Source organism: Vidua macroura, chromosome Z (assembly GCF_024509145.1).
Source record: "Vidua macroura isolate BioBank_ID:100142 chromosome Z, ASM2450914v1, whole genome shotgun sequence".
In the NCBI taxonomy this organism is placed as follows: Eukaryota; Metazoa; Chordata; class Aves; order Passeriformes; family Viduidae; genus Vidua; species Vidua macroura.
This window is the reverse complement of record NC_071611.1, coordinates 29331393-29354796: the sequence shown is the minus strand read 5'-3', so window position 1 is coordinate 29354796 and position 23404 is coordinate 29331393. Positions and strand designations below refer to the sequence as shown.

General features: G+C 35.4%; 1 protein-coding gene across 7 annotated transcripts in view; it reads left to right on the top strand.

Moving 5' to 3' along the window:
- Nucleotides 1-15599, top strand: part of ERBIN (erbb2 interacting protein) — a 115744-nt gene extending 100145 nt beyond the window's left edge. For 4 of the 7 annotated variants that reach the window (XM_054002721.1, XM_054002718.1, XM_054002716.1 and 1 more), the window contains 6 exons: nt 4946-5089; nt 5875-6006; nt 7707-7916; nt 8980-9072; nt 9658-9732; nt 12424-15599. In XM_054002721.1, the coding sequence (XP_053858696.1) occupies nt 4946-5089; nt 5875-6006; nt 7707-7916; nt 8980-9072; nt 9658-9732; nt 12424-12531 (762 nt within the window). In that variant the 3' untranslated portion in view covers nt 12532-15599. Of the gene's footprint in view, nt 1-4945; nt 5090-5874; nt 6007-6221; nt 6961-7706; nt 7917-8979; nt 9073-9657; nt 9733-12423 lie in introns of those variants that run through there. The other 3 variants (XM_054002720.1, XM_054002719.1, XM_054002722.1) reach the window with 2 other exon arrangements.
- Nucleotides 15600-23404: the final 7805 nt, after the last annotated feature.

Genomic DNA, 23404 nt, shown 5'->3' with positions numbered 1-23404 from the left:
TATTAGCCCTTTTTACCTGAGATAGGTAGGAAAGACTTTTAGGAGTTTAATTTGCATAAGCAAAAATACAAACTAGTTTTATTCTAGCAAAAATGGTTAACAATGGGTTCCAGCCAAATAGCTAGCATTTGTAATACCTTTAATAAGCTGTAAGGGTCGTGGTATGGACCATTCATTTAGGAGTTGAACTTGACGATCCTTGTGGGTCCCTTCAAACTCAGAACATTGTGTGTTTCTGTGAAATGTAGAGAATAACTAAAATTACCCATCTGAGTTAATGAAGGTGAAAACAGTTCATGAGACCATTTGTAAATAGAAATTCTGCATATATTAGAAGAAACAATTTGCTTACCTGATGCAAAGCATATTTTACTGGGGGATACAGGAGCTTATTTAAATGTAAACTGCTCTCTAGTGGTTGTATACATAAGATGTTGGAAAGCATGCAGTCAATTTAGCCCCACCCCAACCTCATAAATTTAATACAGAGTTTTAAAAACAGTAATATTTTTTAGCATATTTTCCTTTTTGAGTGTGACATACCCATTTTACTACTTAATATGTTACAATAGACTCTTATAGTATTCCTGTTGGCTTTTATTTAGGAATTGAAACTAAAATTACGCCTGTGTAAAAACACTAGTGTCATACATTTGTGATAGAGGAATTTCTCATCAGAAAGTATCGCAACAGTTACTTGCAAATATCTATTACATGACCTTGCTGAGCATACAAAATTAGTTACTGAGTATGATTGTCCTTCCCTTGCATAGGTATAGTTTCCTTTTTTTATAGCAGATCACATGGGAGTTCATTAGATATGTGTTTGCTTTCAATTCGAATTTCATCTGAAACTAAGTCCTCTCTTTTTATCTACTTTATCTAATTTATCTACTACTTATCTAATCTACAGATTATCTAAAATGCATTCAGAGGAGGGATCGTAGTTTAATTCCTACTTTTTTTTCGTAGACTTGTCAGTCTACAGTGCCTTATTAAAAGAAAAATATCTAATTGTTTCAGTACTGATACAGAATTGCAGTTTTAATTAAAGTTTGAAAATTTTTCTTCAACACATTTTTAATGCCACATAATTAACATGCAAAAATATTTTAATTCATATGACCTCAGATTTCCTCCCTAGTTAAACTTGCTTCAGTGTGTCAAAGACAGTGACTTCAGTGGGTCTGTGCATATATAAAATAAAACGCTTAAGTGTTCATAAGATCATAACCTGAAGAATATTTTTGCATAATTACATATCCTAATAAATTAAAGTATTATCTCTTTAGTACTTGTTAGTTTTACATTTTGATTTTAGTTATATTTATTATTTTTTCCTTTTTAATGGACATCTGAACCATCAGTGTGTTATAATGATATTTTGTGGAGTTCAGAAGTCAAACCACCATGCTTTAAAAGGAATAAAATTCTTGTGCATTTGGTATGTAAACAGCAAAAGTTCTCAATCTGCAAACATTTTCTGACAGGGGAATTTAAATTATGTGTAGTTTTTCCATATGTAACTCTTCAACAGGAAGAGTCTGTTATGTGGATAGTGGGAATGAAATCTGAAGGAATTTCTTGACACTTAATATTATCTCAAAGGATGACTTATGTCCACCTTCACCCTGCAGTTGATTCTAGGTAATGTTAAATAAATCAATAAATAAAAAAGACTAATACTTAGGTTTAACAGTTACGTTACCAGTTTATGCTGTTTCGAGATAAGTAGAATGTAGAGTCTTGTTCCCTGCTGATATTGAAATTATTAGTTCCTCTTCTATGCCCAAATTTCATGGATTGTCATGACAGACTCCAAACAGTCTTAAAATTACAATATTATTCCATATAAATTCTCCTAAATAAATTCCACTACTTATTTTCTTGCACCTAAGTAAATGCATTAAGGCATTTTAATTCCCACATCACACCTTTTTGGAGTCTGAAATGTTAATTCTTTTGTAAGCTGCAAAAGAGAGAACATGTTCCAGCTTTTATCATTTAAAAAAAATATAAATAAACCCCAGGATTATGCTACTAGCTGCCTGCATTTAAACTGATTCCATTAGAGGCTGATTTGACTACAAATTGGAATTATTATGATGAACATACTGATTATTACTTTGTACATAGACATTTTTTCTTGATGTCTTGTAGTTCCTAATATGAACTATTGATGGCTAAATAACTGATTTATAGTAAAAATATATTAAATAGAAATGTAAATTAAATCTATTAAATTATATATATATATATATATATATATCATTAAATATATAGTAAAAATATACTGAGACATGACATGTATATTTCTTAGTATCAGTTCAGAATTACTGAAGTAATTCTTCTCAAGCCTCAAATATTTGAATTATTATTTTGCAGGCCAATATGCCTTAAGACATGGTAGCAAACCAGGTGACTGGTTTGCTGGTATGGTGAATGGAGCTGGTACATAGAATTAACAGTCAGTGTGAAATTTAGATCATGTATTTATTCCATATTCAATTTTTAATAATTTGGAGTGAAAATCGGGGGGGGGGGTTAGTGGCATTTGCATATTCATATTTCAGAAAGTGTGTTCTCTGGTGCAGCAGTCTTCAGGAATTTTTCTAGGAAATGTACAACCTTCATCATTCTCATATTGAGAAACAAAATTAACAGGAATGCTGTTCACATTCCAAATGCATCTGTTTCTCTCTTCCCAACTAGAAATAGGTAGAGGACAAATACTCTTGTTTTGTCCCTAGGAATCTCTTATTGTGTTAAACTAAAAGTTTCTTATATGACCATGTATGTCAATTTTAAATAGTCTTTATTTTGTACTGTTAGTACAGCTTCGGGGTTTCTTCTAATTTAGTGTTGAGGTGCTGTGCTCATGTAGAAAAGGAAAGTAGTGGTGTTTGCAGTGTTCTCAACTCTTCCCTACATCAACTGCACAATCCTTTCTTGTACTTTTGGAAAAAGTCTCTTCCAAGAAAGAAGATTTTATAAACCCTTGAGAGTTCATACTTCTCAGATTATGTAGTCGCCTTGAAACTAACTTTAATGAAATCTCAGTTCCTGATGTACAAGTTCATACCTCTGTAAATTTTAGGAAAGTTCTCCCTCTCTATTGCAGATCTATCTTAGATTTTAAATCCAAATTTGCATTGTTACTTATCTCTTTTGTCACATAGATTGTTGCTATTTATTGGCCATCTGTTTGGCTCTGTCTAAGAATGAATCCAGTGAATCTAGGGGTCTTTACAGTACGATGGTCTGCTAGAGACACTTTGAAGAGAGAACTTTTTAGTCCCACCATGCTTTCCTTCTATTTTTATCAGTCTTTTTGCCACTTACAGAGGATGGAGAGATACAGGAGCCTCTGAGAGCTTCCTGTAAGGATACTTCAATGAATTGCCTGTAGTGGTGGGGCAAGAAGATCACCTGGTTAATTACAGACACTGTTATGAGAAGAGTAGTAAGAAGATTGTTTGAGGCACTAAGAAGCTAAGGAAAATTGACTTTGGCATTTTTGCCTGGGTGTTTAGCCTGAAACTTAGAGGAACAGTAAGCTCAGATTGAATGTTTAATGAATGTAGATTTAAATGCTAAAAGCAGTCTTCCTCTCCCAAGGAAGGGAAAACATCTGCAGACTTCTTTGGAAGCTTGAAAAATCCATTGGCTAGAGAACAGGGAAGGTGTAAAAGAGAAACATGAAGAATGCTTACTATGTCACTGAGACAAAGGTTATCCAAGAACTTTGGCCAAGATAAAGGGAGTTTCCAATGACTGTGCTACCAGAGCATCTGGGGAATATGAGTATGCAGAGGCATATGGCTTTGATTATTAAACTAGTTTAGTTTCACAAGATGAAACTGGGACAAAAGACCAGATGTTTGCCTAAGGATTAGTGACTATTTTCAGAATCATATTAGTATATATAATCAACAGACAAATGCCAAAATGTATTTATTTCATGTAAGAATTGTTACAGCATCTTAATCAATTATACCTATTTTGAACATTCCTTCCTTTAACTTGGAAAAATTAAAAGCTTAACAGAAAACAACTTTGAATTTGCTGGGTTTTAATGCTTTGTGTTGTATCTTTTTCCTATAATAGTATTTTTTCATGGGGTTGTCACATTTTCAAGATAGCTTTGTTTTATTTATCAGGTGGCCCATGGAAGATTTTCTATTTCTTCCTTTGCACTGTCTTTTTATTTTGTTTTGTTCTTACAGCTACAAAAGACCATGGTGGCAAGATGGTTATGTCTCTTGCTTTCATTTTGTTATCCTTGCTAAGGTTTGCAAGATAATGAAGCTCAAACCCAAACCACTGTCACATCTGTCTTTGAGGTCACGATACCTCTTAGATTGCCTACAGTTGCACAGGGGTAGTCTCAGTTTCATTCAAGCCTCTTCCTTTAAATGAGGCTTGTTTGCATTCTTGAGTGAAGTATTACTGGAATGAACTGGATATTATCAGCATGGTTATAGCAAGAAAATTCAGTCAGTCAAATCTCTGTGTAAATTTTTATTTGTACTTTACTAGCAGTGGGATGGGGGGATGAGACAAAATAGTGAGGGGTAATTAGACAGATTTCCACAGGTGTTTTACTTGACTGCCAGCTTATCTTCCTATAATATATTTGATATTTTGCAAATATAATGAAAACCTGGATATTTTGATATGCATCTTTGTTGTTTTTTCAGACGTGAATATTTCAATTACTTTATTTACATGTAATTCTGCATGTGAACTGCTGATTGCATGCTGATTTACAGTAAATAAAGGTAAATAAGGTCACTGAGTTGTGTTTATAATCACAGTGGTACTGTTCTTGCATGGTTTTATCTTGCATGACAATGGAATATGTTTGTATTACATGTATAACATGTCTTGTGGTTTATGCATGCTGCACTAATCTCTGTGTTAAATCTGTCCCCTCTTTATTCAGAGCATGCTGTCTCGGTCCTTTAATTCCAATTATGCTGCAGTTAGCAGCTTTCACTATGGCAGCTCTAGGGATCTGCATGGCAGCCAGGGTAGTGTTGCCTTGAGTGTTGCAGACGGAAGAGGTTCTGGTGTGCACATTGTTCGAGTGAGTACCTAAGTAGGCTATTGCAATATATAGAGGGGGAAAGAATAAACTGTAAAGGGGTCCTTAAATTGATATAGTTATCCTTTTACATACGTATAATGCTTTATTAAAAACAATAAAATGTATATGCTGAAATTATTTTTTAGGCATTAAATATTTTACCTTCACTTCATATGCTGTAAACTTATTGCAGGGCTTTTCAGTTTAATGTCATGAAGTTGAGTTCTCTAACTGGCTTTGTAGATGGTTGAACATGTGTAGAACTGTCTAGTTTCATTGTACCTTTGTGATCAAAAGATTACCATTCTGAATTTAACCTAGGCTGATAAGGTTTGAACAAAATCTTACTATTCTTCTTCCTCCCCCAAAAGAAATTCTGATGATATAAATTGTAAATACAGTAGGCATTCAAGAAAATTTATAGTCTGAAAATATGAGGAAATGAGCTTTTAAATAAGCACCCTGAGTTGTGTGTGTCCATAGTGAGCAGGATAAAATCAACAGAAGACTTCCTTGAATCTTTGAATAGTTAGTCCCTGGGATTTGTTAATTCATTTACTGCAGATAAAAGACACCTCAACAGTTGTGAGATTTGTACATGTCCATCAATATTTTATGGGTGTATGTCTTGGTTAGTGAGATTTTCTGCATAAATAATGTCCTAGTTAATAAAAAATATAAATAATTATAAAGCCCTTAAAATGTTTTATCCTAAGTTACTTTTGAGAATTTTTTGTTTTAATTATATAAAGACATATGTCTTTACCACGTTGTTCTGTTTAAAGCATCCCCAGGCTTCTGCTCCAGGAGACCAATGCCAGGATGAAGTATTCATTTCGGGACAGCAGAATTACTCATCTGCCACACTTAGTCTCAAAGATGTTCCTCCAGACAGCATCAAAAAAACAGCTGTGCAGGTAGTTATCTGCATGACAACATGGATAGGGCATTATTTGCTATTATTTGTAAGGCTGTATTTTTTATTAGCAGTAGAAACTTACGTTGGGGTAGCAGTTGGAACTAGGGCTTTTTTAAAATGTAATACACAGGCTTCAGAACTGGCATAAATGAAGCAGCATCCTTAATGAAACAGTTGACTGTATGAAGGAAGATGGTTCTTATTTTTCTTCAGTAGGTGCTTTGAAAGAAGAAATTTGCAGCCAAACAAGTACTTGCAAGTAAAAATTGGAATACGGCAGATGATTTCAAAAAAGTAATATGAAGCTGATTAAAACTTTTAAAGAACAAACTTGAAATCTGTTGTGATGAAATTGTGATGATAAACCAGAATTAGTAGGAGACACTCTGTATTCATCTCTAAGCACCATCTCTTGAAGCGGGTCTTACTACCATGAAACTATATGGATTCTTGTAAATTATTATGATGCAGAAGCTGATTTTATTCTTACACCTTCAGTAATTTCAGTTGCATTTCTACAGACAATGGGTATTGGAACTTGAACAGCTGTGGATACATTTTACCTATATAAACTGTACCTCTGGCAACAAAAAAAAGTTTTCCTGTCATACTTCAAGTTTTCAGAAAAGGCAATGAAAAATTGTATATATTAAATACATATGATATGTAAATAGTCTAAAAATGTATTATATACACACATTATAATTTCTCAGAGTCAGTGTGACATAAACTCAACAGAGCAGGTTCTGATATGTGTCCATTCACATAGCATGGTTACACGTTGAAATTTACACACTTGTTACTTGTAATACTAAGAGGGTGTTTTAATATCAGTGTATCTGAAAACTAATGTGATAATGGTGGCAGGCTAATCTGTAACTCAAGTGTATAGCATTTTTGGAGTCATACAGATGAATCAGTGACTAAGGTGGATAAGAGCACAAGATGTATTGGCAAGGGGGTAAAAAGGCCCCCCCTCTCAACACAGCTTCACTAAGGAAACCTCCAGCATTGCCACCTCCAGCATCATACCTGGTAACATGATTGGAGTGCACTGTATGTCTTGACAATTGTGTACCTCACTACTGCTTGTCATCATTATACCTATCAATCAATTACATATGCATTAAAAAAGAGTAACATTTGTCAGAAATACTACAATTTTGTTATTAAAATCTTGATCTTGGATGGGAACTTGCTCAGGGAGTTTTCTTGTGAAGTGGTCACCATAATATGCTTGGGGAACATGTAGTCTGCCAGCCTGGGATGAGGGGGCGGAGGGGGGGGATTTTTTTTTTATGATTTATTGGAAATTTTTACAAAACCTCTGAATTTTTTGCAAGAAAAGCACAGACTATAATGGTATGAATCAAATGTCAATACCATCAGTTGCACTGCTGGAAAATAATATTTGAGGAAACTCCATGAAAAAAACAAGACCTAAAAGCAAAGGCTGTATAATTTGTGCTAATAAATTAGCACTCAAATTAAGTTTTTGTTTTTCATATTGTTCAGTAGGTCAGAGCTGATAACTATAAACAAAATGGATATAATTGTACATAATCCAGAAGAGTAGTTTTAGTAATGTTGCTGAAAATTAAGAGCAGTCACATATGAGAAGTATTGAATTAATGAAGCAAGAATTGAGGATTGCTGCTTATAAAATGTATGCCCCTGAGTATTCATGTGTTTTTTCAGATGCCTTTAACAAATGGACAAATGTGCCAGCCTCAGAGACTTCCAGCAAACTATAGCCAAGTCCATCATCTCCCTCCTCAGTCATCAGTTGCAAGACACCCATCTAGAGAGCAATTAATTGATTATCTGATGTTGAAAGTTGCCCACCAACCTCCCTATACCCAGTCCCAGTGCTGTCCCAGACAAAGCCATGAGTTGGCAAAGCAAGAGGTAAGAGTAAAATCTATCTGACAGATACCTCTGTCAGTCATAGACATTGTTATGTTGTTTTCATTTATTATCATTTCTCTGTAAATGGTGATAGAAGCAATGTAGGGATTTATCTCCAGCAAAAGATCTCGGATCTTCAGATTCCTCAGATCACACATTCCTTCCAGTTTTGAGAGAAATGTGATAGAATTTTAACTGAATGCACCAGAAACTTTAACTTGCATATTTTTACTGAGCTAAAAATTAATTTCTCAACTAAATTTATTTATCTCAACTTCATTATTTAGCTAGTAACTGAAAAAAACACAAAGTCACAGTACAACTTCAAGTACTTTGCATCTGGAATGGTTAAAAAAAACCTGCAAGTGCAGAAATGTGTATCCATAAGCAAAAATACATAAAAATGTTGGAGCAATCTGATACATACCTGATAATTATCAGTTTTGTTTTTGATAGACAGATGTGTACATAAGAAATTCTTATACCATTTAATGACTTTCATTGTGACACCCTTCTTTCTATATTGTTTGAGATTTTTTGAGAAAATCCTGGTATCTTCATTTTCATTCTGTGCTAGAATGAGAATGTCCACTTCCTGTGTAAAATAAATTTTTTATTCAACTCTTCTAGCAAGAGAAAGAGAACAGTCTTGGCTATGTACAACTTTCAGTCAAAGTAGGAATGAGGTTTGATTTTCAAAAGTTATCTAGAGGTAACAAAGAAATAGGAGGAACAGATTCTTTCATATGAGCATGTATATTTGCTGGGGGCATTAAAGTAACCTACATAATACTGAAATATCTCTGAATTTAAAGCCCATGTGAATTATGATTATAATAATAGTGATACTGGAGTAAAACTTAGGTACAGTGATACATGATGTTATATTGCGAACTTGTTCTGCATTAATATTATGAGATACAATACTCTCTGACCTGCTTTTTAATTTTTTTTTTCATTTCAAAGCTTTTATTCGCCTGAATTCTTTAGTAATAATTTCATTACAATAGCTTTTAAAATAGATTTTCAGCCAATTCATCTAACTTTGGTTGTAATCACTTAGATTCGAGTGAGAGTTGACAAGGATCCAGAACTTGGATTTAGTATATCAGGAGGAGTTGGGGGGAGAGGAAATCCATTCAGACCAGAAGATGACGTAAGTATTCTATACTAATGCTTCTTGAAAGCCTTCTAATCTATAATGTTTCTCATGTTCAGCAATGGGAGAAAAGAAAATATATATATTTACCAAACCACTGCACGCCAGGATTGGAAGGGAGAAAACTGGAAAATTATGTAGAAAATCAAGGTTGTAGGTGGTCACACTTGAATGATAGTATAGAGAATTATTCCATATGAGTAGTTTTTGCAGTGGTTAACAGTTCTAGTTATCAGTTAGCAGGTTTGAGATAGTGAATTGTAGAGTGTACAATTGGGAATCCTCTTATAAAAGAGACAGTGATTTAGCCTACAGCTCTATTTCTGGTAGTAAATAATTCGTCTTGATATATGCATCTACCAAATTAAACCAAGGTAGATCACAATTATCTTTAAAGATAATTCTAGATTTTTAACATCAGAATAGGGAGGCAGTTTTAAAAACCAGAGACCTGTAGAATAGTATGATGTTCTCTTCTAATTAGGATGGAAAATAGAAAAAATGCTTTGAATTACATCTGTTTGTTGCTATCCTGTTATTCATAAAAAGTTGTCAAAAATATTTCTACATCTGTTTTTCAAGGGCATATTTGTAACCAGAGTGCAGCCAGATGGACCGGCATCTAAGTTGTTACAGCCAGGGGATAAAATAATTCAGGTAATGTATTTAATGTAATTAATTACAATAATGACTTCATTAACTAGCCTACATAATATACCAGTTTGGTTTCAGTTTGCACCTAAGAGCAGAATGTTTAATTTTTAGATAATTACCTATCTTTTCCTGATTTATTCTTTGGTATCTATTCCTGATACATTCCGGCACGAAGCTTTTCATTTTCTGCCACCTAACACACCAATAAGTGACTCAGACTAAAGCACAGTGGATCATTTTTTCAAATTCTGAACATTTTTCACACATCTGAAGACAAAAAGAAGTGACAAAAGATGTCATTTGAGATAGAACAGGAGCATTTCATTAGGCTACACTATCATTCAGTTGTTGCATTTGTGGTCATTCACATGCAGTATTGTGAACAATGAGTTGTCTGAACACCAGCAGCTGCCCCTGACAGCCACTCCCCACAGTTGCACTCTCCTGTTACATCCCTCTCCATGCTGCAGCTCCTGGCAGCCTTTGCTGCCTCTCCCCTGCTGGCAGGCCAGACATGCACGAGCCCTGGCCAGAGCTGCCCCTTTGCTGCCTGGTGAATGGCTGGTCACAGCATGCACCTCCTGGCTGCCCATCTGCTGCTGGCCAGCCAAGTCAGGCATTGGAGGAGCCAGGGCTTCTGGACTGCAAGCTGTGTTGTTCCTTTCTCTAGGAAGTCTGTACCTATCAGACCTTTTCTGTATCAGATTTGTTTGAAGTTGTCTAATGAGCTTGTAAGCTATTGGGGGAGGGGTCAGGGCAATGAGCAGTATGTTCATAGTGCCTTACTTTCTTAACCAAAATGGGCTAGTGGGACATTTGAACATTGTTCTAGCTACCCTTAAATTCCAGAGCTTGTTAAAAATAATTATTCATCATATCATTAAAATGTCGACGGAGCTGACTCTGCTGCATTTCAGTTTTCTAAAAACAGAACAAACAAAAAGCCCAAAACCAAACACCCCAGCCCTTACTAGTATCTCGATTAAACCACAACATCCTGTGAATTGTATTCTAAAACAAAGCCAAATTGAAAACTCAGCCAAATTCTTCAAATGAAAAATAAAGCCAAAAGGCATACAAGAAAACTGAACTGAGACTAAGTTGTTCCAGCTAAAAGATGGCTTGTTCATGAGCACGATAAATCTCTGCTTGTTTCTCCTCAGTGGGGTGAGAGAGGTCCTAGTTCTCTTACTGATACAGGGATGGTGGTAACCTAACACCCAGGGTTACCAACACATACAGGAACAGGAAGCATGTTAAACCTTTGAAAAAACTGCTAGCACCTTTGTTACATATTTGTAAAGTGGAACATACCTGAAAGGTAATTTCTGTTTAGTGGTTTATTCCTGTCATTATAAATGCCTTGCAGACAAATCAAATTACTTAATGAAGTTTTTTTTTATGTTGGCACTGCTTGGGTTTTGCTTATTGTTTAATAAGGAATTCAATTTGAAAAAGAGCTCGAGAACAAGTTGCATTTCCATGCTTAGACAATCAGAAGCCACTTTATTTCTCATAACAAAGAGTATTTTTTTTTCATGTAACAGCACATTCGTTTTAGCTGTGATAGTCCCAGTGATGATGTAATGACAGTCCCACTCTGTCTTGAGCCACTCAGAGTTAATGTGGAGTTTTTTAATGAATATCACATCTTCCAAAGTGCCTTTGCTATGCTTGATATTGCAGTGTTCTCTGTAAAACATTCAATAGGCATGCATATTATAATGCATGTCTAATACATATTTCTAGTTAAAATCTACTACATGACTAGTGACTAGATAATTGCAAGTAAGACTTAAGACTAAGCTAGGATATTCTGTACAAATTATGATTTGGAAGGGTTGTTGGCACTTCTGCTCTCTGAACAGTCTACATAAATCTTCCTCTGCAACTCTAGAAATATTTGAAAACCCCTAGTTTTCTAATCAAAGATTCAGCTGGTAATAACAGCGAGTGTTCAGTGATGGGATAAGAACTGGAACTTTCAAAATGTCACTGCTAAGGCATAGAGAGCACATCCAGTTCTCTGTCACCACATAAGCAGCTCAGGGAAAAAGATGGGATGCACAGCAGTTTAAATGGACAAATTTGTCCTTTTGCAACATTTTGCTGACCAGGTTGAGCATGATCTTGCACTGGTACACTCTGAGCCATAGCTATGTTTTCCCTGTCTTTTGTAGGCCACTTGGGCCTGTCTGTGTTTGCCAAGACAAACTTGTCCAAGAATAACAATATTGTTTAGAGTCACACGCAAATATAAGTTGGGAATTATCTCAGAGTCTAACACAAAAAAATTACTCCCAGTGCCATTAATGTTTTTGTCGCAGGAGTCAATAGTTTTAATTTATCACAGATGCCTTTTCTAATATTCTGATACTTAAAATAGGATGCGTAATTTGTGGTACATTTGGGGTTTTTTGGTGTGTCTGTATAACAGCTGATGAATTAGATGACTGATGTTAATAGCCTAAAGTTCAGTTTTCTTTTGATTATTTGCAATATTCTTCCAAGGCTGATATGGTAATTTAGTTTTTTGTAGCATGCAGGTACAAATTCAAGTAACCTGCAGTGTTTTATTTTGCTCATTCATATAGAGACCTTAAAGCTTAAATAAATGTACATTAAATAATGAAATATATTTTAGTAACATGGACTAAAAGACTGTCATTTTCAAATTTAAATATTTCTTTTTAGGCTAATGGATACAGCTTCATCAATATTGATCATGGACAAGCAGTATCGCTGCTAAAGACTTTTCAGAATGCAGTGGAACTCATCATTGTGCGAGAAGTTTCTTCATAAGTACTGTGGATTGTGGGGATAAACCAACAGAATTCATTGAAGGACTAGGGGAAACTGAATATTTTGCATATTTTTATACATTAAAAGAACTCAAAAAGAATTATGATCAAAATTTGTACAGGAAATACTGAACTTGTGGTTAAAGGGGGAAAAACCACTGTAGAGAACATACAGGAAATAATTTTGGAAATGCGTATGGTGAATAAACTTCTTTTTAAGCATTATAGCAATTTAAGGATCACTCCTCCAAGAACAAACCTGTGTTGTTTTTTTGTACAGATGGTAGGTTTATTTTTGGATAATTCATACACATTACTAACTTTGTGCAAGGCTTTGCGAAGCCTCAGTTGTAGCCAATGGACAGATGGCAGGGCTGTCTGTCCTGTAGCTGTTTATTGCCTTTATTTTTATTCACCAGATATTAATGTGTTATGCTGAACCACTTCTGTAGATACGAACGGGGATATGAAGTGTTGGCTTTGCTATGTGCACATTGTATAGATGAATGGGTAGATGGAAGGTGGTGCTGGTTGGACAGAATAAAGGTTAGGTGAAACAATTATCTGCTATCTAAATCTGGAATCAGGAGAGAAGAAAAAGTGTTTAGTTCCGGCGTGTACGTCTACCAATAGAAAATGCAATAAAAGCTTATGGTGTTTTTTTTTAGGAAGACTGTAACTACAAATTTGTGATATTATACAGGATTTGTTCTTAATGTAGTCATTGAATATTCATTTGCCACATGTGATTTATGTTTAGTTGTTTTCTTGCATACATAATTTTTTCAACTGTACTGTGGAATTGTGCCCAGAGATTTCTCTGTGCTATGGAAATCCCCAATTTTGTGGAAATGGTGATAATTTTATCTTTATAAAAAAGACTCCATTTTAAGCTGACAGATTTTAAAAATGAAACTGAAATGGCCAGTTTTTAAGGTTGTTGCCTGTAATATAAATTTAAACATACACAAATTATGCAGGAAAGGTTATGAAAAACATCTCGATGTTGTTTGGCCTTTGCATTGCCTTGTTAATCAAAAAGGAAACCATACGCATGGAGCTAGGTAACCAAAGCAAGTTTGTGAAACTTTGAGCAGTGATGGAGAATTGCTGTGGTGAGATGGAGAGCAAAGGGAGGGTGTACTTAAAACCCACCAGTTCGTAGTGAGGTTTCTTAAAGGGCTGTTCCTACAGGTAACATTAAATGTGAACTAGACACTTCAGAGTCATTAAAGGGTTTCTAATTACATTAATGTAATAGTGATTTACCACAGGCTGCCTTTGTTCCTTGTTACTGTATAAAAGGTTCAATTATGCTTCTATTAATTTTATTTACCAGATACATTATCTTTCTCCTTTGTAACTGAATAGAGACTGCATAGTCTGCAGTGATAATTCATACACGTTTGTTATGGACCAGGGAAAAGTGCCATAGAAGACCGATAACTGTTTTTAATTAGGGTTAATAATTAGCCTGTCATTGGAGCAATATTCAATTATTGCAGTTCATTTTTAATTACATACAAGTTGGTAGTTTGGGACAGGTATAAGCGCTTTTTTCAACCCAAAAAGTAAATGCTTTTAATAAAGCTAGCAAAAACACCAGCTTTCTTTAGTTTTGGAACAATGAGCTGGAAGAGAAAGAATTATACATAGCTATCAGTAATAAACAGGCAGTACTTTTTTAATAAGTGAACTCCAATATTATTGCACTTCTTTCAAAGATGTTAACTATTGCTTATTGTACTGTGTATAGTTCTAATAATTTTAATTGAAACCCTTTAACAACTCTTTGTATATTTTAATTCTTTTTAGTTGATTTTCAGTAATATTTACATAGAAAATGATTTTTTTGATATATTAGCAGAAATGTGCTGTATTTTGATAAAATTCACTTATTTTCTGTGTGCTGTTGAAGAATGAGAAACATAGCTATATAATGGCAGGCTTCAGTGTTTAGTTGTTATTTAGTTTCTATTTTTTTATTGAAAATGCAAACTGTTCACATCATATGTTCATTACTTTTAATCATGTTATTTTTATCACACACTGCCTTTTAATGGGGATACATACAGACAAGTCCTAAATGACCTTGGTCTTCTATAAAACCTGTATCTTTGAGAAGGGAAAAGTCCAAAAAGCAGAACTGATTCTTTACTGATCTTGGACTGACTTTGTATACATTTTGCAGTACATTTAAATATATCACTGAGAAATTATACTGTATTGTATTTTGCTTTAATGGTAACAGAAGTTTTAAATGTTGTTGTGTCACTTAATTTTCAGATTTATGTATCACAGAAAAATTCTACCAAAAACTGTTCGGCTGGTAGAACTATCTAACTAGAGATTTATAGCAAGAAGTTTAGTACTTCTTGTGGAAATACTTGGCCAAAGCTTGTCTTCCGTCAGTTAGCAAATTAATTGTCTAATAAAACATGAATTATGCTGATTTTACTCACTAAATGTTTGAGTTTTCAGTGAATTGAAATGTGTTTGTTTTGTCAGTGTGTGAAGGTAAACATGTCAGACTAAATGATTTTGTGGGGAGTGGGAGAAAGATGTCTCCTGATCAAGTCCAACCAGGATTCAAAAGGAGAGACAGACAATATCAGCACTTTTCAGTTTGAATGCATTGTAAACTACATTTTGAATAGAATAAAATCCATCAGCAACCTGAGTTACTCAGCATGGCAGTGAATTGATGCAAACTGTGTTAATTCTTTCTATTCTTAATAGTTCATTAAAGAATCAGTTCAACTGATGTAATGAAAAGATGAAGTCTCCCACGTATTTATTATGTAAATATTTTTTTAGTTTCTTTTTTGAATGAATTTTAAAAAAGTGTATATACTTGAAAGCATTCTATGAACACAGACATAGCAATAAGCAACACACAAAATAAAACATTCATTATTATTTTGGTTTTGTTTAGAAATATTCCCTTGTCAACAGCAATGTAATGTTTCTATTGAGCAGCATTTATTCAACATTCCAAATTTTTGTATATAAGAAGACTGTTTCTGAGGTAACACATGGAGAATAGATAATAAACTAATGCTCTTTAAAGCTGTGTGAAATTGACTTATTTAAGTTTTAGGAAATTCTCCATAACACTATTGATTAATCTACAGTTTCTGTAGACCTCAGTACTCAATCAGTGTGCATTAGTAAAGTCTTATTTGTGTTCCTGCATCTCAGTGCCCACAGGCCTGTTCTAAGTGATTTCCTTGCAAGACTGGATTCTTCACAACAAATAAGTGTTTTTGTGAATAACCCCATGGGGTGCGTTATCCTTGCCTTGGATGCCAGGTGCTCACCAAACTGCTCTATCACTCCCCCTTTCCCAGCTGCACAGGAGAGAAAATAAGATGGAAAACAGCTTGTATGTTTAAACAAGGCAGTTTACTAAAGCAAAAGAGAAAGTTTACATACATAAAAGCAAAGAGAAAATAAATAATTTTATTTTCTGCTTCTTATGAACAATTGATGTCCAGCCACTTCCAGGAAGCAGGGCATCAGCATGGGTAGTGGTTGCTCTAGAAGGCAAACACTGTAAAACACCAATGCCCCACCTTCATCCTCCTCTTCTTAGCTTTTCTATCTGAGCTGACATGATATGGTATGAAACAGACCACCCTTTGGTCTGATGGGGTCAGCTGGCCTATTTGTGTCCCCTTCCAAGATCTTGTTCACCCCCAGCCTACTGATGGGGGGGGGGGGGCAGAACATTGGGAACACGGCGCTGGTGCTATGCCAGTGCTGTACAGCAGAAGCCAAGCACTGGGGTGTCATCAACATCTCTGTAGCTACCGGTGCAAAGCACAGCACTGTGAGAGCTGCTGTAAGGAAAATTAACTTCATCTCAGCCAGACCTTGTGCATCCCAGTCTTGCAATGAAATCAGGGCAGTTAGTGGCTTCTGTCACAAAGAGAGGACTTTAGTTGCAAGTTTACTAATTTTGATAGGCAGAGGGAGATGCCTAGGTCAATGAGTAGGGTTAAAATTCAGAGTATGCTAAAAGCACTCTGAAGAGGTGTACAAGGATAATGTGGTAAAAAAATTAAACAGGTAGGCACAGAATTTCACAGGAGAGCTAAATTTGGCTTTACATCCAGTTTTCTTGAAAATCACAAAACAATGTGGTAACACAAATTGTTTTGTCTTCTTGTCCTTGTGTATGTGGATCTGATATACCACTAACACTCTTCTACTTCCTCTATAGAGAAATCTGATTCTCACTATTAACATGTTATGGCCTTGATGACCCTGGAGTGTTGTGTCCCTTGTTATTTAGGTTTTCTATATCTGCTCCCTATTTGGACATTATTTCATAACAGTTTACTTTTTCATTAAGCATCTGAGAATACTGGGTCTAAATTCTGTTTTTCTGCCTGAAGGCACTTTTTCAGAGAGAAAGTGTATTTTTTGGTATGGTATCCCTGCTGCCATGGATTATATTCAATTTTGGAATGTGTACAGAAGATTCTATTGTAGTATCTATGAGACTGCCTAGAAACTGGAGCTCTGCTACACCATTAAAACTGTAGAAACTTTATATGCAGTGCTAGAAGCCACCAGTTTCCAGCTATTGCCTTCCACTGGTATTCCACCTGTGGTTCTGCTAGTGACAGACTGCCCAGGTCTGCACTGTGGGGCCAGGGCTTTTGAAGCTGTAGGGTCTGAAGAGGTCCTATGGTCCTATCTCTCCTGAAGCTGCACAAGTTGCTGAGTTCCAAAATTCCTCTGCTTAGCAGGACAGGTCTTGCATGAAAGGTCATGGGGGGGGGGGGGGGGCGCGGGGGGGGCCTAGGTGCTCCCTCTGATCCAAAAAGCCTCTTTCCTAGCGCCAAGCTGAAGGGTGGGAGGATCACCTTCTCCAAGCAGAGGCAGCTGCAACAAAGGCTCCAAGCAGGCTGCACCAATGGCTGCTGACTACACTTGCTACAAACTGCCAGTGTCCCCAGACCCCAGTGCCCCCCTTGTCTTGTACCTGGCAGCAGCATGTGCCTCAAGTTTCTCAGAGGGTTCCTAGGAGCATCTGGTCTCTTCTGCTGCTGTCGTCTGAAAGCCTCGTTTCAAGTACTGACAGCATCACAGTTCCTTGCAGTTCAGACCCTCTTCTCTGTGGGACTCCTTGATTTCCACGTCTTTATTCCCCTTTGTTCGCTTTTCCTGAATATTGTCTGTGAGAATGTGACTTGTATTTCAGCTCTGCAATCTGAACTATTTGAACTATTGCTTTGTATTAGGGATAAGCATTAAGTATGGAAAAAATAGCAGCTGTTTGGCTTAAAGGAAGAGAAAACATGAAATGAGCACTAAATCCAGTGTTTTAAACTACATCAGAAATACTGTGCTCAGGACGTTGTGCCTATGGAAAGTAATTTGCAAGTGTGGATAACCATTACTGAGCTGTGAAAGATTCAGTTAACATATAGCTTGCAATACTTGAGTCAGAACACTTTCAGCCCCTCATATTTAGATCAATACCTGATTAAAAGCTTTAGAGGTGCATTGGGAACGTGCAAGAAAACATATGACTAGGCTGGTAAGGTTCCTGAGATGGCCAAAAAGAGTTCCTCATGAAGAGTCATGTTGCTGAAGTAACAAAATTTTCTGCATGGCCCAATCATTAGAGCACCAGGAATTAAATTTCTTATAACAGTAGTCTGCAACATCTATTTTTGCAGCTGCATAACACAAGGGGGAGTGTGGCTCTGCGCTGCATCCATTTCATGAGGCATGGCTGGATGCTGCAAATGGCTGAAATGTTTCTGCTTTAGTATTGTTCAAAGTAATAAAAAAAAGTGGCAAAATATTCACTCCTGTTTGCCAGATGTATTTATACATCTGGGACAGGGACAAACCTTTCATGGACTGTCTTTTCATAGACACAGTAGTACCAGATGAACCAGATGCTCTACAGAGAAATTCTCATTCAACTGCTGAAGTTGGTAATTTATGAAGGAAACTTTGGAGAAAAAAACAACAATAAAAAACCCAAAAAAAGGGGTAGAAGCTTTCTACAGAATTTTAAGTATGCACTGGCAAAATACAGGGTTTTTAAGTATTGTGCCACAGCTCTCAACATCAGTGTTTTAGCATATTTGATTTATTTTCATCTGCAGGAACTTCCACTTACAACAGAATAACCAAGAACTGGTTTTGAATATGGAGAAGGTATTTTTTGCTGAGAATGTTTCTGCCAAAAACTACTTCAGCTGAAAGCTATGGCTTCACTACTCAGAAACTGAAGTTTACTAATACATATTGAAATAGATAGTAACAGCTGGTTAGCTGACATAATACTAAGTCCTGGAAAAATGAAATAATCATGTAAAATTGTCTCATTTACTATCTTGCATGAGCAATGTATGATGAGGTGGGAGTTGATGCATGCAAGGGTTAGAAACCATGCTGAAAACCCCCAAACAGATAAAACATTTAAACAGTTTTTTTTTTCTGCTGCATTTTAATTTTATGAAAACTGTGTAATTTCCTGACCCTGCAGTAAACAATGTGTGATGTTATTTAATTGCAAACATAGTTAATCTATTATAGATTGAATCATTATGTGCTTATATTTCAAGACATTTGAAGACAGCAGTAATTTTTTTAGAGTTACTACTTAACAAACTCACTTTGTTTTGTAATGCCACCTATTTTATGCCACTTTCAAAAAAAAAAGCTGGAAGTAAAACATTAATGCTTATCTGCACCAAGTTTTATTCCAGTTCTCAAACTTCACAATTATAAAGATTCCATTATATTCTTATGCCACAAAGAAAACTTCTTGCCCTGCTCCTACAAAATGTGACTGGAAAGCAGAAGAAATTCATCCAAGTGAATTCAGAATTTTCTATCCAACACCTTTGAATTACCTTGTTCAGACAGGGTTTTTTGAGGTTTAAAAACATCCTCCCCTTATGCAGAATTACATGCTGTGATTCCCAGCAGGATAACCTCACAGCAAAGAAGAAAGGTGCTTTTTTTCGCTCCAGTGGGCACCTACCCAAACAGTTCCAATTGCATATCCTGCCAGAAAAACACTAAGTAGCACATCTTCTAGCAGACACAGAGTTTAATTAAAAAAAAAAAAAAAAAAAAAAAAAAAAAGCTGAGTTTTTACATTTCCCTTTCATTTCTCTAGACATACCTAGTCACACATATGGGTATTAAAAGTATATAATAAAACTATTAGTTTATCTACTGATGTGTAGGCTTTTATATAGCTTTTAAAAAGGGTTTTCTAAAATCACCTTTTGAAGAAAAAATGCTTCTGTAATCCAAGTAGAATACATACTATATTTCATAAGTAGAAATGCTGCCTTGAAAGTAGCTGGTGTTTTCAGATTAAGATTCTCAAATCTTAACTGCTTTTGTGCATTTTCCCAGTCTCTCAGTGGTGGAAATCCTCCTCCTTTGTTATATTTAATATGTGCTTGAAGATTCAGAGTTAGCAACACTATCTCAGGTTGTCAGCTAACCCCCTCATCTTATTTTGAAGTAAGTTTAAAAATAATTTTAAGTCAAGAAGAGGTACTCCATTTTGATACAAACAATTTTATGGGGAGAAGAATGTCATTATAAAATACATTCAACACACTCCTAGAGCTGCTAACGTGACTCTTATAATTGAAACTGCTGTGCTCAATACAGCAATTCTAAATTTTTTCACATGTTTGCTGTAAAATAGATAAAAAGCAGATGCAGAAATCTCACAGCTGTTTCAGTTTACCAATGCTAACTTGTACAGCTGACTGCCATCCAGAGGCAGCAAGTTTAAACTGGTTTCAGCTGCTTACACTGACCATGTAGCATTCATCTGTTAATCTGATCATAGGCAGATTTTAAGATTTCTAAATGCATAAACTTGAATCTGGGGAAAACAATTACTACACTAGAAATTTTATCTGGGAAAAATATTTTCATAATTTTTCTGGGTAGGTATATAAATTGGTCTTATACTTTCTTCTTAAATTATTTTATAGATGTGATGGATTGAAGATTACTACACAGAATTAAGAGTTTGTTTTCTGTAAGATGTTTTTCTGTTCTACATGACTCTTAAAAAAAACTCCATAAATTATACTAAGGCATACATACAAATGAGAGCAGTTACCTGATAAACCTTAAAGGTATAACAATGGAAAGGGGATGAAAGCCACTTCTTGTACTTGGGAAGCACTGTGGATCTGCTGGAGTTTAGAAAAAAGTCTGTTGTCTTTGAAATGTTCTGATTTGTCTGTATTTGAAAGTTAGTTCAAGTTAATATGACGTGCAAATGTATCTGTGAAACTGGAACATGTGTCTGAGCACAAACAGAAAATAGAGTATTATCAGCAGTAGTTTGTACCCACAGTCTACTGTGAGTAGTAGGAGATTGGCATTTAAAGATTATGCCTCTTGATTAATTCAAGAGAAGGAACATTCATGTTGTAGAAGAGAAACTGTTTTCCTGTGTTCTGCATCACTAATCTATACAAAACACTGACATCTTGGTTATACAATAAGGAAAGTGGTGTAAAGTTACTGTGTATGAAAACAAACTTAGGTAGCACAGGCTATACAGATATATTGGCTTTTAGTGGCATTCTAGTACTGCTTTCAAAAGAGCAGTCGAAGAAAAATACTTTAAGGGATATTATGGGACAAAGTTACAAAAGCCTCGAAAAAGTCAAGATAAAAGTATTAGCTACTCTCCCCTCATTCATGAGCCAGTTATTTCATGGCAGCAGAAGGCTACCAGGTGGTTAGGCACAGTTTTCTCTTTATAAATCCATACTCACAACTCCCAGTCTTCTTGCCATTAGCATGCTTGAAAATGGCTGTCAGGGGAATTTGCTCCATCACTTTCCCAGGGACTGAGATGGGGCTGATTTCCTCTATAATTTTACCAATGCTCCTTTCCTGCCCATCTGGAATCTAGGGGTGATATTCCCCTCCCCAAACACTATAACTTTGAATGATAATTAGAAGTAGCCACACAGTACCCTGGCTAGATTCCTCAGCGCTCACAGAAACATCCCATCATGTCCTGTGACCTTGCCTGTGAACAACTCCTTTAACCTGGTTCTCCTCAGCCATGGGTACATCTTTTTTGCTTGAGCTTTCTCATTAGTCTCCAGGGCTTTAGATGTCCAGAGGCAAGTTTTACCAGTGCTACAGGAGTTGTTGAATCTGAAGTTAAATTTCACTTCTCATAAATTGCTTAAAACTTAGAACTTTTTTTTTTTTTAATCAAATAATTTGATTTTTTTTAATCAAATCTGTGGCTAACATTATTTTTGAAGTCTTTAAGGCTCCATTTAAGGAAAGCTGATGAAAGCGTTCTGATGCTTCTTTCTTTTACCTCATATTATTTCAATTCCCTTCTCCTGCAAGCACAGCAAATACCAGAGATGTCCACCTCTATCAGACTACCTACTGTCTGCTTAAAAGCTGACTTCTTGTAATGAAAAGATTTTTCTCCTGAACCACTAAAACACTTTTTTACCGTAATTTCCTTCTGAATTGCCAGTATTTTTCTACTGGTATATGTAATTAACATTACGCAGTAAATGCTTTTTAATCCTCATGGGAAGATCACAAAATACAGTCTTAGACAAAAGCTTAATAGTCACTCTTATTTAACAGCTTCACCATTTTATATTTAGGTAACCTAAATAAATTTATTTATTTTATTTTATATTTAGGTAACCTAAATATATTTAAGTTTACCTCCAAAGAGCCTAAAGTTTTCTCTAGGCCTACAGCAAAGTTTTTATTATAGGAGAGGGAGTGGCTCCTTAACACGTTAAATTTTGAGCGGTTTGACTAAGATAGTCATTTGCTTCCAGCCTTTTAGTGGCAGCACATGTAACTCAAAGATTTCAGCATTAGATTTTTGGGGGTCTGGGATTGGTGTGATTTTTTTTCCAATTCTTCTTGAAATACAAATTAATTTATTTTCCAAACGAATTTTGTACTATGGCAGGGACTGATAATTACAAAATTTAAACACTGCTTTGCTTGCTTTGTTTTCAAAGAGCAAATCAGTAGCTCAAAATTTTGTATGTACTGTTATAGGCTTTATCTGAAGGAGGGTATCCCAGTCAGTTCTGACATCACAAGGCTCTTTGTGAATTTTAGAGTTGATTTTTATTTTGGACCCCCCACTGAGAGATGCAAAGAGAAAGGATAAGAATATTCATAGCAGAAATAGCTTCTACATCTATGCTAACCATCTTTGGATAAGATGATCTAGTGAAAGCATAACAAAATTTTATGTAACGTTCCTATATGCAGAATAATAGTATCAGTTTCATTTTCAAAAATATATAACAAAATATGTGGAAGCTCCAGTTAAACTTCTCTCAACTTAAGCTAACAGAATGGCTGAAAAATGTATTTAAAACCGATTTTTGTACTTTTGGAATACAGATTTCATTTAGAAAGAGAATGAGTGCACTGATAACAATTTTGAAATAAGCCCTATCTGAAACATACGCATAAACATATTTATATAAAATGCATTTCTGACAATTGCTTGGAATTACATTTCTGTAATGTATTGAGCATCAATAAAGGAAGCACTACCCAGACTTATCTGTGGAGATTCTGTAACAACTGACCTACTTGTTCAGGGAACTGTCACAAATTTGCAGTATTTTTCAACCCAGATAGCTTCAAAAATACTTCAATCTCTTCTCAGTTGGGGAATGGAAAATCTTACAAACTGCCAGAAACCTTAAACCTTTCAGTGCCAAGATGCACAGCTCCATACCACTAGGAAAGAGAGCAGTTTGATCCCTAATGGTGATAGCCCACACATGAAGTGCTCAGCCGCATTTGCTCCAGACAATGTAGTTTTTAAGAACTTGAACTACAAC